Source organism: Geotrypetes seraphini, chromosome 10 (genome assembly GCF_902459505.1).
Source record: "Geotrypetes seraphini chromosome 10, aGeoSer1.1, whole genome shotgun sequence".
Classification (NCBI taxonomy): Eukaryota; Metazoa; Chordata; class Amphibia; order Gymnophiona; family Dermophiidae; genus Geotrypetes; species Geotrypetes seraphini.
The window spans coordinates 93,928,874-93,946,438 of NC_047093.1; the positions used below are offsets into that span (position 1 = coordinate 93,928,874).

At 43.2% G+C, this 17,565-nt stretch overlaps 1 protein-coding gene across 11 annotated transcripts in view; it reads right to left on the reverse strand.

Annotated features, from left to right (window-relative positions):
• Window positions 1–17,565, reverse strand: part of EHMT1 (euchromatic histone lysine methyltransferase 1) — a 642,972-nt gene that overhangs the window by 208,779 nt on the left and 416,628 nt on the right. For all 11 annotated transcript variants that reach the window (XM_033961438.1, XM_033961434.1, XM_033961436.1 and 8 more), the window contains one exon: window positions 11,943–12,025. In XM_033961438.1, the coding sequence (XP_033817329.1) occupies window positions 11,943–12,025 (83 nt within the window). The remainder of the gene's footprint in view (window positions 1–11,942; window positions 12,026–17,565) is intronic.

The window sequence follows — 17,565 nt, forward strand, 5'->3', positions numbered from 1 at the left end:
CGGGCCATGGTGCGCCCTCACCTGGAGTACTGCGTCCAGCACTGGTCGCCATACATGAAGAAGGACACGGTACTACTCGAAAGGGTCCAGAGAAGATCAACTAAGATGGTTAAGGGGCTGGAGGAGTTGCCGTACAGTGAAAGATTAGAGAAACTGGGCCTTTTCTCCCTTGAGCAGAGGAGATTGAGAGGTGACATGATCGAAACATTCAAGGTACTGAAGGGAATAGACACAGTAGATAAGGACAGGTTGTACACCCTCTCCAAGGTAGGGAGAACGAGAGGCACTCTCTAAAGTTGAAAGGGGATAGATTCCGTACAAACGTAAGGAAATTCTTCTTCACCCAGAGAGTGGTGGAAAACTGGAACGCTCTTCCGGAGTCTGTTATAGGGGAAAACACCCTCCAGGATTTCAAGACAAAGTTAGACAATTTCCTGCTGAACCAGAACATACGCAGGTAGGGCTAGTCTCAGTTAGGGCGCTGGTCTTTGACAAAGGGTAGCCACGTGAGTGGACTGCTGGGCTCGATGGACCACTGGTCTGACCCAACAGCGGCAATTCTTATGTTCACCATATCGGGCAGCGCAGGGATAATAACCACAGGCCTAGACCAGTGATCATAAGATTCCTTAATTATGTGGATAAAGAGAAAGTCAAGCAACTCAACTTTGAAAATGATCCAGTCTTACTCTTCCAGGACTTCTCCTCTGCGGTGGCGGCTCGACAGAGAGCGATGGTTCCTTACTGCTCAGACCTCTATAAACATGGCCTATGAGCAAATCTTCAATATCCAGCCCGTGTGCGACTCTTCTATCATGGAAAGGCACTGTTTTTTCACAAGCCACAGAACCTGGAGACCTTCCTGCAGGCCTTGCTGCCAGAGGCAGCGGGGGCTCCCTGATTGAACACCAGGCTATGCGGGGGAGCCCACAGGCTCACTGGTACTGAGTGGTTGCGCTGGTGCCAACCGTGCGCTGCTAATGTTGGCTTTAATTTTGAGGGCACAAAGCTTGCCATGGGTGTTCTTGTTGAGTTTGAGTGTTACAAGCCTACCTAATTTTTCTCATCTTAAGTTATATTGATTCTGCTGTTTTCTAGTTTTTCCTTTTATACGGTTATGCGAAGGGGGAGTGCTTGAGGTTCTTCACAGGCTGGGAGAACTTCACACTGACTTTACGGGTACTTTTTGTATTATGTTTTCTACATGCTGGAATTGTTATTCTTTTTTGTAAAGTGGAGGGGGTCCCTGGGGGGTTGCCTCTTTGTGATTGACATAGGATATCTGATGTAGGGGTCGGTTGATGGGGGGGCTTTTAATTCAGCCGAGGTAGTTTTCTTTTTTTGGTTTGATATCGATGTCAATGAGGATAAATGAGTGTGTGTATGGGAAGATAAGAGGAAGTGGGTGGGGATGGGTTGTTGCTTGGAAACCTGGGACGTTTTGAAGACTGAGGGAGCATAGCCTGTTTATATGCAGGAGGGGGTCTTGCTGGGGGACCCTTGACCTTCACACACTATTAATATTTTGGACACTTTTCTATTTGGACAATGGTTAAACTAAAGGTTATTTCTTTAAATGCTGATATCCATTCTCCAGTGAAGGGAACCAAAATATTGTCCATGTTATGAAAGCTCCAGACTGATATTGTATACTTACAGGAAACGCATTTCACTGTCTGAACATGCCAAGCTGAAAAGAGGGTGGGTGGGGGAGGCATGGTCATCTTTTTTTATTGGGAGGCATCGAGGTGTGGCTATTCTTGTACATAAAAAGTTACCTTTACATGTCCACAGGATCATCACTGATAAACAGGGAAGGTATGTAGTGGTGGTGGGGGTGTTGTGGGCCATGCCAATGGTTTTCTGCAATGTTTATGCCCCCAGTGTGTACCGGCATAGTTTTTACACTGTTCTGGTAGCTACTCTGGCTACTTACCCGACTTAATAAACTTCTCTTGGGGGGAGATTTTAATTTTATTGCTAATCCGCTTTTGGATCATAAATCTCCTAGCTCAGGGGATGTCAGTCACAACACCAAAGAGGTAAATTTTCTCATGCATTAGTTGGGGGTTTTGGACCCATGGAGGATCTATCACCCTGATGAGCAGGACTACACTTTATTTTTTCATCCACACAAGGTGAATTTGAGGCTTGATTACCTACTTTCCTCTCAGAGTCTTTTGTCCAATATGGGAGAAGCTCATAAAGAGGAGTTTACTGTATGAAACCATGCTCCTATTTCTCTCACCTTGCATCTACTTAATAGGGATCAGGACAGAGTATGGAAATTGCCCCCGCACTTATATAGAGATAAAGACTTCCACACTTATCTCAGAACCAAATTTCAGGATTACATACAGGGTAGCCCCATAGCTGATGTGTCTCCCACAGTGTACTGGGAAGCGGTAAAGCTGGTCCTTAGGAGCCATATCATCACATATATATGGCAAAGGATAGAGATGGTGTTTTACTGCAAATTTCTCAGGAGCTGCATATGTTTTGGAAAGTTCATGTCAATTGGTTAGATGAGGTCACTAAAGCTAAGGTTTTTCAGATCCATAAGGAGACAGATAAGATTTTAACTGCTAGAGTAGAGCAAGACATATACTTCCAGCATTACAAATTATACCGGTGGGGAGGGAAAACAGGGAAGTTGCTAGCCAACTTAGTCCGGCCGTCCCGTAAGCAACAACTTATAGGGAGTATTCGAGATACTAAAGGAACCCATTATACTGATCTAAGGAATATTGTGGACCAATTTGTACAATTTTATATCACTCTTTATAGTGATGGGGGGGGGGGCAGTTTGGTCCTGAAAGATGTCCAGGACCGACGCGTGGATTTCATCATTAAGCGCCTATTTGCTTTGGCTATGGCTGGTGTTAAAGCAGTGACAGTCTTCTCCTTCATAGCCCTGGTGTGTCATTTCAAGCTGCACCATGATCCTGATACTGGTGCTTCGTGATTTGGATTTTCTCATATCCGGAGTGAATTACATGGCTTATGCCTTATACAACATCTTGAAAGTTTTCGCCAAGCTGGGTGCCTATTCTGTTTCGGCTTGCAGAATGCTCTGGATCCAGCAATGGTCTGGGGATTCCTTCTAAGACTACATTGAGCCAGTTACCCTTTAAGGGCACATCGCACAAACGCCTGGCGGAGGAACACAGTCTGGCTCCAATTCCGGTCGCACCTCCATGGAACCGCTTAGCCTGCGCTACACCCAACTAGCAGACAAACCTGGGGTGAGCTAGCTCCCAAGGGAAATGTCCCAAAGCCCCAATCTGATATGCAGGCTGTCCAGGGGCCTTACTGCCGAGCAGGGAACCACCTAGAAGCAGAAGTTCTCCAACAGTCTGTGATCTCCCACAGTCAAGGATTTCCCAGCAGGGAACTTCCACAGCACGAGGGCGAAACCACGACTGAAAATTACCGAAAATTATTGTAAAATCACAAAAAGAAACAAAAGCAGAAAATATAAGCTCCTACAGCCTGGCTTGTAGGAATTGAAAATTGGAGTACACAGGAGCATGCTCAGTGGTAAGGTGTGAGAGGAAGGGGGTAAAAGCTTCAAAAGTTTTGAGGCTTCCTAAAGATCCCTGGCAGGAGGAAGGAAATAACCCACTGGTCCCGGAATAAAGTGGGATTGTACAAGAACAAGGCATTACACTAAAGGAAATTAGGCTTCAAATAGTACAAAATACAGCAATTAAAGTCATTTACAAAGCAAAGAAATATGATCACATAACACCCCTCTTAAAAGAGGGTCATTGGCTTCCAGTGATGCATAGGATCACCTTTAAAACACTATTCTTTGCTTTTAAAGTTCAAGCTGTTCACTCGACCACATTTATTGACAGATTTTTGACTCCCTATACCACCTCAAGGATGCTCTGCTCAACCCAGCAGTCTCTTCTTGCAATCCCCTCCATGCGCCAAATTATATACAACACTACCCGTAATACCATTTTCTCCGTTGTTGAACCTTCACTGTGGAACTCCCTTCCTATCAATTTGAGACAAGAACACTGTGAGTCTAAATTCAAATCAGGCCTAAAAACTTTCCTGTTCCAAAAAGCATTCATTATTTAAAGTATGTCCTCAACCCATGAATAATTACCATCATCATTGCTCCTTTCCCACTAGGCCCTATGCTACACCCTCTATTCCTTCAAGCTCCTTTCCCGCCCTCTTGGTTTGTCCCTCCCCTACCCTAAATTTAAATGATGTACACTCTTACAATTTTTCCTTTTGTATCCATCATTACCCTATAGTATGTCATTTTTGATTATCTCCTGTTGTTTTTAATATTTGTTATTACCTTTGAAGCATTTGTACAAATATTTTTCATTTTATGTAAACCGCCTAGGTATTTAGGCAGTATATCAAATACAATAAACTTGAAACTTTACAGAGGGACTCAGATGTGTGATCTACAATCCAAAAAGGGGTCATCTAACAAACTATTTAAAATGAACCAGCATTTATGACTGGTGCTGCAGCGGCACTACCCTAATGACATGGAGAATGCCTCTTACACCCAGCTTTTAAACCAGAGCATCCACTGCAACCAGCTCCCATGTCCATGTCTTCTTCTAGAGTCCCATGGGAGGACGGTCCACCTCTCTTCATTCTGCCATCTCAGAGCGGGCTGGTGGAGCTGTAGCATTTGATTCCAAGCCTTTCAGGAGCATGGAAATTGAAGTGGAGTAGTCGCTTTTGTGGTACTGGCCCGGGCTGGTCAGGCTCGATTGGGGGCATGGAATTAGAAGCTGACAGACTGAGGGTAGTGAGAAAGACTGGGATTTATTTTTATTTTATTTTTGCTTTATTTTTGTTGGGCTTGTTTAATTTTGATATTTTTTTAATTTTTCTTTGGGGTTCTTTGATATTGAAGTTTTCTCTTTTGTTGTGCCTTTTACGCACCTATAGTATTGAATTTATTGTATTAGCTTTTCCCTCTTCCTTCTCTTTAAATAGGTAAATGTAAGTAATTATTTCTTTCATAGGTACTATAGTTAGATTGTAAGCCCAATGAGACAGAGAGGGAAATTCAAAGTACCTGATTAGATTTTTGGCCTTTTCTTAAGTCAATTTAATTATTTTGTAAACTGCTTTGAATCTTTTGGGAGATTTAGCAGTATATAAGACACCACACTAAATTAAATGGAGAGACAGAAGTGCAGACAAAAAAAAAGTTGGGGAGGATGAGTCAGAGGAATAGAAGAAAGCATGGAGTTTCATTTTGAAACTTCTACTGACATTACTGTTATAGAGGGGAATAGTGGCTTAGGCACATGTGGAGGGAAGCCTGTGGCCCCTCCATTTTGGACTCAGGTCCACTCCAAAACTCCATCAGTCAAAGAAATTCCCTGCTGCTCCTCTCTTCCTGGCACTGCTGCAGTAACCCGAAAGTCGGTAGGGTGCTTCTAGCTTCTGATGCTGGAAGTTCTAGGTTACTGTAAGAGCGGCTTGGCAGGAAATTTCTTTGGTTATTTGTCTTTGGCATCTCTGCCAACGACGGTATTAATTTTAATGCACAGGGAGGTGGAGGGAATATGTTGTTGTCGTCTGCCCCCCCCCAGTCCACCTTTGGGACCCCCAAAATCAGGAAGGTTGGCTTTGCCTCTAGTAGGGAACCCACAGGTGCCTTGTATAAGAGGCTTGGGGAGGTTAACCTTACCTAGTTCCAACTGCACCCTTCCCAGCCCACAGACCTGCTGCCTCTTCTCCCTTGGGTCTACACTAATAAGCAACCAAGAAAGAAGTGGAGAAAGCAACTCTCAATGGCCTGTGATAATTCCATTTATGTCAGAGGAGACAGGACCAGCACAGGACGGTATAGCGGATGCACAGAGTCGTAGTCTTGTGCTACTTTCTTGGTTATTCATTAGCATGGACCAGTTGGAGATGCAATGGGAAGGAGGAAAATTGTGCTGCATAGAGGTGGATGGATGGAAGAAAGGGCAAAGGAAAGGAAAATGGAAAAAGAATGGATGGGAGAAAGAGAAAAACAGAACAGGGCAATGCTAGATTAGGAGAGAGAGAGAGAGAGATAAGCGATGCAGAATGGGCTAAAGAGACAGCAAAGAAGAGATAAACTGCTTAGGAAGAGAAAGAAAGGCAGGGGCAATGCTGGATGATGGAGGAGAGACAGAGAAGGTACAGGATTGCAAAGAGGAGAAAGACATAGAGGAAGAAAAGAAGGGGGCATGGGAGAGAAAAAGAGAGCGCAAGCGTGCTCGCACACGTGTCTTGGCCCTCCAAATTTTATGAAATATAAAATGTGGCCACTGATAAAAAAAAAAGTTGGACAAGCCTGAATTAGTGCTTTTAATTGTATTTTAGTTTAAAAGCTATAGTATTTTCATATCTCTTTCTTCATTTCTTGATGGCTATCTTCTACCCATTAGTTATGCACATTGTTTTGTTACTGTTCTGGAAGAAATGGTTTATCAAATCAAAAACATTAAACATCCAGTTTTGCCCTGTTTCCATTTTCCTTTCCACCCATCCAGTTTTGCCCAGTCTTCCATTCCATCCACCTCTATGCAGCACAATTTTCCTCCTTCCCATTGCATCTCCATCTGATCCATGCTAATGGTCCATCTCGGTTTCTAGGTTTCCCTTTATTGTCACATTTCAAATCAGATATCAGGTCAATATTCAACAGTGATGAATATGATTACACTTCTCCCTCTGTATTCGCTGTGATAGGGGATTAACAGAACTGCAAATACTGAAAAACCGCGAATAACTTTTTTATATGTTATTTGCTATTTTCTATTGAAAACCATTGTGAATAAGGTAAAACCGCAAATAACATGGTGGGAGACCTGGCCTGTTTCTGAAGGAGAGACAAAACACGGTGAACAAAGTGCTGGGAATCAACGATTTTCTCTGTAAATGCTTGGACTCAGCGATTTCTCTATGCAAGCTGATGTAATTTTGGGAGAGGAGCCAGCAAGCTAAAAACTGTGAATAATCGAAACCACAAATGTTGAAACCGTGAATATGGCGGGAGAACTTGTTTACATGGCTGAGTATTTGAAGATGAAGATGAAGAAATTGCAGAATAAGAAGAGACTTTGGGGGGGAGAATTAAAATGGAGGGGGGAGATAAGGGGTGGAATTAAGAGAGCTGTATAAATTTTTTGAAGAGCAGGGTTTTGATTTCTTTTTGGAATGATTTAAAGTCATTCGTTGTTGTCAGTAAGTTGGTTAATACTTTTCAAGTATTTGAACATCTGAATCATATCTCCCCTGTCCCTCCTTTCCTCTAGGGTATTTAACTAGTTTTATTTTAACTGACAACATATAAATTTTAACCAATCAGTGGCCCAGGAAATATAAAGGAGATGATTTATCCTATTAACTCCTGAATTAATCAGATAAATTGCTTGAATATATGATTAGGCGATCAATCAAGTTTAAAATAAACTTGATTTCCACTTTAAACAAAGAGGACACATTGCTCCACCCCAGCCTCTCCCTGTTCCACCTCCAGCCCCACCCCCACATGCACCTCATGTCTCCTTCCCTGAGCCATGCCTAAAGGGCCTCTGCGTATGCATGGATGTCGACACAATGACATCATGCTCATGTGTGCATGTGTGTGATGTCATCACATCAATATCCATGCACACGCAGAGGTCCTCCAGACATGGCCCCAATCTCGGGGCCTTCCAAAACCTGCAAAAACTACCAACTAATACTTTCCTACTTGGGGCCATGACACCAATAATGCTTTACAACATTCATTTCTACCATAACACCTGGCCTTGGTCATACATGCAAAACACAGATAAACCTTATGTAAATACAGTACCACAAACTAAAAGTCCTAATATACATAAATGAAACCCTATGATGCCAGACTCTGCATGCAGTACACCATCAGAGAAATAGAAAGAAATATATTTCTTCCTTAACAGTGCAAAATAGACAGTAGATGTAAATTCTAAAAAACAAACATTTCAATCACTAAATTGAAAATAAAATCACTTTTCCTACCTTTGTTCATTTTATTTTTCTACTCATCTTTACCCAGTCTCTGGCTGCACTTCCTTCTGTCTGTGCTCTAAACTCTGTTTCCAGGGCTGCCTTATCCATGTAACATTTTTCTCTCCTTCACTTTCTGCCCTACATACATCTTTAAGAATGAAAAAATAATCACTCAATATTAGCTGATCAAGTACTTGTAATTGTATACAACTGATAGTGAATCAATTTGCTCAGATAAATGGAGGTGTTAACACGCTGTGAGGAGGCAGTTTCACTAATAACCGACATGATAGAAGCCGTGGATTTGGCATAAGCGCTTTAAATATATGAGTCAAACTTTGCCCACACGCACTGAGTATTTCTGTAAACTTTCCTTCGGTTCCCTGAAGCAGGAACGAAACGTGTCTGTGTCACGTCGGAACTCGCAAGTTTAAGATAAGTTTGCTGTTTCACACCAATTACTTAATGTTTGTTATTTTACTAAAACAGTAGCTTGACACACTTAAGACAATGGTGCATTAAATTAAAATTTTTTTACAGCTGGTGCTTTGAATTATGCGATGATTGGGCGGAAAGGTGGTAGTGTTGGGCTCTCCCTTTTATCACCTCCATTTCTCTGAGCAAATTGATTCACTATAAGTTGTATACAATTACAAGTACTTGATCAGCTAATATTGAGTGATTATTTTTTCATTCTTGTTCCTGTTCTTTGATCACTCTACTCTCGAATATTTTTTGAGAGATATTTGCCCTTTTTGATTATCTGACTGAGTCTACATACATCTTTGGCATTGATTTTTTTTCTTCCATTTTTCTGCTTCCTCCTCAAATCTATTTTTCCATGGCTTCTCTTCCCATCTATCCATGCGCACTATCTTCTCCTCCTTTCTGCCCTTCCCCATCATCCATGTATGTTATCTCCTCCCTCTTTCTTCTCCCCTATTCCCATCTATCCATAAACAGCATTTCTTCCATTCTTCCCTTCCTCACTCCTCCCATCCCTGTGCAACATCTCCTTCCTCACCCATCCCATCCCTGCATAACAGTGGGCCGCAAACTTTTTAAAGCCATAGCACACTAAACACAGGGCTGCCGCTGGAGAACATCCGGAAGTGTGCTGATGTCAACATGATGTCACGCGCACATGTGGCATCATCACATGCGCAGATGTGCTCTAGCTGTGGCCCTGAGTCTCCAATTGCCGCCGGTGGTGGGGTTCTGGAGAGGGAGATGTGCAAATAGCAAGAGCAGTATCAGTGCCGGCTGACTGCCTATAGGACATGTCTCTCCTCACGAAAGGCACGTCCTACAAGAAGTTAGCCGGCGCCTCTTCTCAGGCATCTCACGGCACACCTGGAATCTGCCACAGCTCATAGTTTGTGTTACACTGCTGTACACCATGTCCTCCCTATCTCTCCCCTTCCCCTCCATCCCTGTGTACCATCTCCTCCCTCTCTTTCCCTCTGCTATGGTCTGGGATCTTTATCCTCTCTCACACAATCTGGCATCTCTCTCCCCTCCTTCCTTTCCATCATCCCCCCTTTTTTGTTCTGGCATCTCTTTGTCTTTCTCTTTCTCTCCCCCTACCTTAGTCTGGCCCTTTGCCCTCCTCTTTCCTTTCCCTGGTCAAACATCTCTCTCCCCCCCCATCCAGTGGTCTTATCTCACACCTTCCCTTCCTCCCTCTCCCGAGGTCTGGCATCTTTATCTGTCCCTTCCCTTTCTTCCCTTGGAGGTCTGGCATCTTTCCTTCACTTTCATCCCCATCTCGGTGGTCCAGCATCTCTTACCCTCCCATGCTATTCCTCCCCACCCCCAACCGTACGATCCGGTGCTTGTTCACCCAGCAGTGCTGCTCTAACTCTTCGGAAATCCGGAAGCTTTCTCTCTGCTACTGCTTCCCATCTTTGCGGGGGCATGAAGTAGTAGCAGAAGAAAAGCTTCCAGGCCGCTAAAGACAGCCTGTTTACTTCACTCACGTTACCTAAGGCTGAAGATTTAAAGCAGCAGTGTTGTGAGAATGGTAAGCAAGCACCGATCTCTTGGGGAGGGGGGAGGAAAGGGGTGGCAGGGAAATCCGGACAGGTGTGCGGGCCTTGCAGTGAAGACAGGGGTGGGGATGATAGGGGATTCCGGATAGGTGTGTGGGCCTTGCAATGACTGCTATAGTGTTTCCAGATGTTTGGTTTTCCCAGACAAAAATAGCAAAATAGAAAAGCCGCCTACACTTCTTAGAGAGTCCTCAAAAAGAGGACATGTCCAGGGGAAAATTTGGTAACCCTAATAAAGCGTAATCTGATTAAAAATAAAGAAAGTTTTATACGCTTGTCACTCTTGAGCAATAGTTGATGGCTCCTACTCATTTGATGTACTATCTTCATGCTAAGCGCCCACACCGGATTTTTCCCACCAGGTCTCACCCTCTGCTGCGTTCCATGAGACAATGTTGACAATGGTTGTGCAAATGAATGCATTTACCTTTCACCTCTACGATCCTGTTGCCCTTATGGGGTAATCGTGGCTTGGATCATGACGCTTCTAAATTATATTTACAGTGCTGGAGTACTCGAGGACTATGTTATGTGCGAGACGTGGTGTCGGAGGAGAGTGTGCCCTGTTCTTTCCAGGATCTACAGGTGGCGGGTCTCTTGGAGGCTCGGGACTGGCTTATTTCCCGCCAGGTGTCTCATTATATCCGCTCGTTGGACGCTGCTACTTTGAATGAAGACAAGGCGGATGTGGTGTGTGAGACTCTGTCCCGCCTGACTCGGATTAGCTTATTCTTTCATTAAGTCAGCTTGGGCTGTTTCGTGGCCCCTTGGGACCCTGAGGTGGTGGCAGCTGTGTGGAATCAGGATCTCTCCCCGTCTGACCATATCACAGGCTCTGAAGTCGTCTTCTTATGAAACATCTTCCTAGGATGATTCGTTCTGTGGTACTACAAAAACAACACTTCAAGTTTCTATTGCGGCTGCATGTCTCCCCATTCCGGGCCTATGTTTCTGGATACGCCTCTCATGCTCGGTGTCCTCGGTGCCAGTCCGCCCCTGCAGGCTTACTTCACATGTTTTGGTCTTGTGACCACATTCAAACATTCTGGTCCTTTGTAGCTCTGTACCTGCAGTCTGCTTTGCGCAAGCAGATTCCTTTGAGAGCGGATGTTCTGCTCTTTTCTCAGGGGGTTCATTTGGGTTTGTCCAGAGGGGGCAAAAATATGTTATTACAAAAGGCCTCTCTGTTGACCCAAAAGTGTATACTTTTGTTGTGGCGCCAAGCTGAAGTGCCGACCCTTACTATGTGGAGGAATGAACTGTTTACTCTGTTAAAATTTGAATACCTGGATGTTCGGAGGGGAGGTCCTGGGCCTTGGAGGAAATTTAGGAGAATTTGGGCTCCCATTTGGGAGGGATTGTCCCCTAGAGCTCGCAGTTCTTTATTGAACTTTTGACACTGGAGTGCAAGGGTTGGGGGTTTGGGGGGGTGGTTGAGGGGAGGGTTCTGCTGGGGGGGGGGGGGTTTGGTCTCTGTGGGTCTTCATGAAGGACTGATGCGAAAGACCCAATTGTTTCTGCATTTCCTTTTGTTAGTGGCTGTTGGTTTGTTGTGCCCTGTATTTCTATCTTTGAAAATTTAATAAAAATGATTTTAAAAAACAAAACAAAACAAAGAAGTGGGTACCTTATCTTTCTGACCTTTAAATATTCTATGCTGTGTTCCTCCACGGGATCCTTCCAGCTTTATATGTAAACAAACTGTTTATAAGGAAATGCACTTGCAATCACAGCCTTGTATCAAATTACCTGTAATCAGAGCCCATGGTTTTGTCTCTCAAAATACAACAGAACTACACATTTGTATCAAAATAGAGACTTGCACAGCTCATAGATATCTGCCTAAATAAGTAATCCATCCTTTGGAAAAGCAGTTTTCCCACTTACCCAACATAAGCAAAACCTTTTGCAGCTCTCCTTGCCTAGCCGAAAAATATAGCTGTTTGGGGTGGAACCTTAACTTCTTGGGCCTGTGTGGAGATAAGATTAACAATTCATGTAGACAATTTCTATGACAAGTGAAAGCTATTACCAGAACCATTATTTGTAATCCAGCATTACTAGGCAAATTTCTAACAACTCAATTTCTTCTCTGTTTCCTTTTGGTCTTATTTTTAAGTCTCCTTTCTTTTTTGACTCAATATGGTCCAACTATTTGTATAGTTTATTTCACATTAAAAAAAGATATGAGCCTTTTAATACTAATAATACACTTTCCAGTTCTGACATATTGCCTTCTGCTTTACCCTCATCATCTCTTTTTGTTGTTTTCATCCTTTAAAATGACTGTTCTGATATATATTTCAAGCCTTTCTTTTCCTCTACTGAGGAGGGCTGGGATGGAGAACTTATGTTGCTATTATTGTGCATATATTTAAAACAAATTACTGTATACATTTGCCAGCAGCTAGTGCATTCATAATTTGCTTAGCCCTTATTTGAGAGGCTCTAGTCATGTTGTAAGATGTCCATAAACCGGTATTTAGATGTCTAAATTAGAGGTCTGCATGGGAATGGGGATCGCGGGGATCCCCCAAAATCAACGGGACTCCCATAGGGACCCGTCCCAGGACCACAGGACTCCCACGGGGATGGAACCGGGGCTCCCATTCTGAGGCCTACCTAATTTTCAAGATGAGACCGGTCCGGCGCCGTGGTGGGAACAGCCATTCTGAAAAGTGAACTCAGAACGTAGGCACTCAGTGTGCCTACGTGCTGAGCTCACTACGTTGCTGCTGATTGGTCGGGCGGTGGCACATGCAAGGTGATTCTTCCATAGTGTTTTTTCGTGATATTTTGCCTGCCTCCAGTTATCACCGGCTATTTGGTAAGTCTTCTTCTGCTTCATATGGGGGTCTTTCGATGCCATTAGCTTCATCTAGTCAGTCTGTTACCCATAAGATTATTATTTTCTTTTCTTTTTTGAAAAATTTTTTTATTGAAGAGGAAAAAATTATACAAAGTATATAGCATACCGATATCTCCAGTACAAACCAAACTGTTGTAACATAACTCTTTGGTACAAGGCCTACATATTGCGAAAACAAGAACAGTACCAGAAATGCACCCACAGCTCTCCCCGCCCCCCCCAACCCCCAAGGTCCTGGATACAAAGTAAAAATTGTATACACGAGTAAAAGGAAAATTTGTCAAAACCTATAGACCGAAAAAAAAAAAAAAAAAGAAAAATATAGTATTCAACCATCCCTCCGGGAAATCCAATCAATATACGGCTTCCACCGATGGAAGAACACACCCATAGTAAGACGTTTCATTGCAGTTAATTTGGACATACAAAAAACATAATCCAATTTATTGACCACTTGTGCTTTTGATGGAATCGTTTCCTGACGCCATGCAGCAGCTAATACTAAGCGCCGCCGTGGCCATGGTTGCAATAATACAAGAAAATTTATAAGGAACTCCTGGTGGATTCAAATTCAAAAGGGCACACCCCAAATCATTAACCATGATCACTCCACATATCTGATAACACTGAAAACACCATATCCCAAAAGGGACCCACCTTTGGACAAGCCCACCAAATATGGTCAAATGTGCCTAGATCCCCACATCGACGCCAACACTCATCTGGGATAGTAGGATTAATCCTATGGAGTCTTTCAGGGGTATAATACCAACAATACAAAATCTTGTACCCATTTTCCACCATATTACTTGCAATAGATGGCTTAAGGAATAGAACGCAGTGTAAACTTCCACTGCTCCACTGTTAAAATTTGGCCCAATAACGTCTCCCAATAAGCAAAATATTGCTCCTGAGGTTTATCATACATAAGGAGCAGCCCATATAGTCTGGAAATACATCCCCTCCCACTAGAAGCCTCCCACACCTTATCCCAAGCAGTGGTATCTAAAAGAAGATTTGGCAAAGCCTTTCTCCTAAGAAAGTCCACCACCTCATTATATTGTAATAAATCCACCCCCTGCAATCCATATTCCTCCTGCATTTGTGAGGTCGGAACCAAAGCCCCTTCACCATAAACTGTCCCAAAGTAACCAGCCCCCCTGCTTCCCAAACCTTAACGCAAGAATCAAAATGTCCTGTCAAAAACCCCTCAGCCACCCTCACAGGGGTCCTGAGGAAAATGTACCCGTCCCTTAAACAATTTCTCCCGAAATAATACCCACAACCGCAAAATAACCTCCAACACCGGTGTGGCCCTTCTAACAATAGCTCGAAGCTTACCCAAATCATACCACGGGACAGAATAATAATAATTTAATAATAGTAATAATTTATTTCTTATATACCGCCAAAGCCATAGTAGTTCGAGGCGGTTTACAACGAAGAAGGACTGGACAATCAGCGAATATGGTACAATTAGCGAAAATAGGTACAACAAAGAAGGGCAAGACAGTCTGCGTAAGGTTCAATCCAAGAATGTTGGTAAACAAAGGGGTACAGTCAGTGAATAAAGGCATATACGTAAACAGAGGGGGTACAGTAAGTGAATATGGCATATAGGTAAAACAGATGGGGTTCCATCAGCAGATGAAGATACAGTTTAAAAGGATTAGCAGGACACGGTGTGGTAAAAAAGGGGCCATAGGTTGGGCATAGAGGTCTTAGGAAATAAATCGGGTAAATAGATTAGTTTTTTGTAGTTTCCTGAAGTTTAGGTAGGATGAAGCGCGTGAGATAATGTCGGCCAGCCAATTATTAAGCTGGCCTGCTTGGAAGCGAGAGTTCTATTTAGATATCTTTTGTAGCGGCAGGCCTTTATAGTTGGATGGCTAAACAAGTGGGTTCTGCGAGTGTGTTTGGATGAGCGGTCTAGGATAAAATGGGGTACCAAGTATAGAGGGGCCGAACCAAAGATGGATTTGAAACAGAAACAGGCGAACTTGAATTGCACTCTTGCTTCCAAGGGTAGCCAGTGGAGTTTTTGGTAGTAGGGAGTTAAGTGTTCCCATTTTTTTAGTCCAAAGATCAGTCGGATTGCCGAATTTTGGATGATTCGCAATCTTTGAGTGTTTTTTTTGAAAGATCCCAGGTAGATGATATTGCAGTAATCGAGTAGACTTAAGATGGAGGATTGCACAAGTAAGCGGAATAAGGAAGCGTCAAAGTACTTTCTGATGGATCTTAACTTCCATAAGGTGGAGAAGCCTTTTCTGACCAGAAGGTCGGTGTGAGTTTCGAAGGTAAGATTGCGGTCAAGAGTCACTCCTAGAATTTTTAAGGAGTTTGTTATGGGAAAGACCTGGCCATTCAAGGAGCTTGAAGGGTCTTTGATTTTGTCATTTGGACTCGCCAGGAAGAATTTAGTTTTTTCTGAATTGAGTTTCAGTTTGAAATCAGCCATCCATAGTTCGATTTGCGTTAAGACAGATGCTAGTTGATTATTTATCTCCGGGGTTATGTTGGTTAGGGGAAAGATTAAGGTGATGTCATCGGCTTATATGTAGAATTTGATCTTCAAGCTTTGCAGTAGTTTTCCTAGAGCGACCAGGTAGATGTTGAACAGTGTGGGGGACAGGGGGGAGCCCTGCGGGACTCTACAAGTGTTGACCCAGCTAGCGGAATGAGAATTGTCACTGTAGACTTGGTAAGAACGTTTACCTAGGAAACCCTGGAACCATTTTAACACGTTGCCTGAGAGACTGATAGACTTCAAGCAGTCCAGAAGAATGGTATGATCAACCAAGTTGAAGGCACTACTAAGATCAAATTGCAGGACTAGTGCACTTGTGCCTTGACTGAACAGGTTGTGAAGGTAGTCTAGCAGAGAAGCGATAACAGTTTCAGTGCTGTGTCCGGAGCGAAAACATGACTGGTAGTCATTTAGAATGTTGAATTTGTCAACATAAGTTGTTAAATCTTGGTTGACCAGACCTTTCATCAACTTTGTAAAGAAGGGGATGCTTGCAATGGATCTGTAGTTTGATATAAGGGAATCTTTAGGGGTTTTTACAATCTTTGGGGTTTTTTACAATCGGAGTGATAAGTATCTGGCCTAGGTCCTCAGGAAATGTGCCTGATTGAAGCTGGGAGGAGAGCCAGGTATATAACTTGGCTTTGAAGGAGGTCGGGGCAACTTTCATTATATTAGGTGGACAGCAATCTAGTTTGCAATGGAAATTGGCATATTTTGAGTAGAATTTGCAGAATTGTTGCCAGGTGGGGGTGGTGAAGTTGTTCCAGGAGAAATCAGCCCTGGTTTTGTCGTCGTGGAAATTAGCAACTAGATAGTTCAGATGGTTGGTGAAGATGGTTGGTAGGGTGGATCTGAGATTGGAGATTTTGTTGTTGAAAAACTTGGCCAGGTCATTGGCCGGTGGCGGGGAGTCTAAGGAAGGGCGGGTAAGGGACTGAATATCATAGAGGTTGTTGACTATTTTGAATAGGTTTTTGATATGTAAAGATATATCACCCAAGAGCCAAGCATCCATTTGCATCCATGTTTTATGAGACTCCTGTTGCTAAGCCAACAAATAACGCACCTGTGCTGCAATATAGTAATAATAAAAATTGGGAACCGCCATCCCTCCCCTGTCCCATGGTTGAAACAACATCTTATGGCTAACCCATGGAGGCCTCCGTCTCCAAATATATGAAAAAATAGTACAATGCAAGTGCTCAAAAAATGCCCTAGGAAGGAAAATCGGCAAAGCTGTGAAAAAATAAAGAAAATGAGGCAATACCATCATTTTAATCACATTTACCCTGCCTAACCAAGAAACATGAAGCCTCTCCCACCTATCCAAATCCTCCCTCACCTGTTGTAGTAAGAGGGGATAATTAGCATCATATAGAGAAGTCAAATCCGCCGTAAGATGGATGCCCACATACTTCAGAGTATGAGTCATCCAACGGAAAGGAAAACGCTGTTGCAAATCTAAACAATCCTGCCCCCTAATCGTAAGATTAAGAATCTTGGATTTAGCAATATTAACTCGAAACCAAGAGACCCGCCCATACTCAGCTAGCACTGCCACAGTCCCCTGTAGGGATTCCCCTGGATTCCGAAGCGTAAGAAGAATATCATCTGCAAAAAGAAGTATCTTCTGTTCCCGTCCTCCACTAGGAATACCTGAAATACCTGAAATGGCTCCATGGCTATGCAAAGAGGAGGGGAGACAAAGCACACCCCTGATGAGTACCTCTAGCAGGCTCAAATTCTGCACAATAAGCACCATTCACCTTAAGGGATGCCAGAGGTTTAACATACAAGGATTTAGTCCACTCCAAAAATTGACCCAATATTCCCATAGTAGATAGCGTCCGAAACAAAAAAGACCAGGAAACCCTATCAAAGGCTTTTTTGGCATCAATCCCTAAAATCAAAGCAGGGGCCTTCAGAGTCTGGGCAGAGTTAATAATATGAAATACCCTGCAAAGACTATCAAAAGTCTGTCGACCTTGAATAAAGCCCGCCTGATCATCCTGCACCAACATTCCCAAGTAGCGTTGCAAACGACGAGCCAACACACCCGTAAAGATTTTATAATCCATTCCAAGCAAAGATATAGGATGATAAGAGGC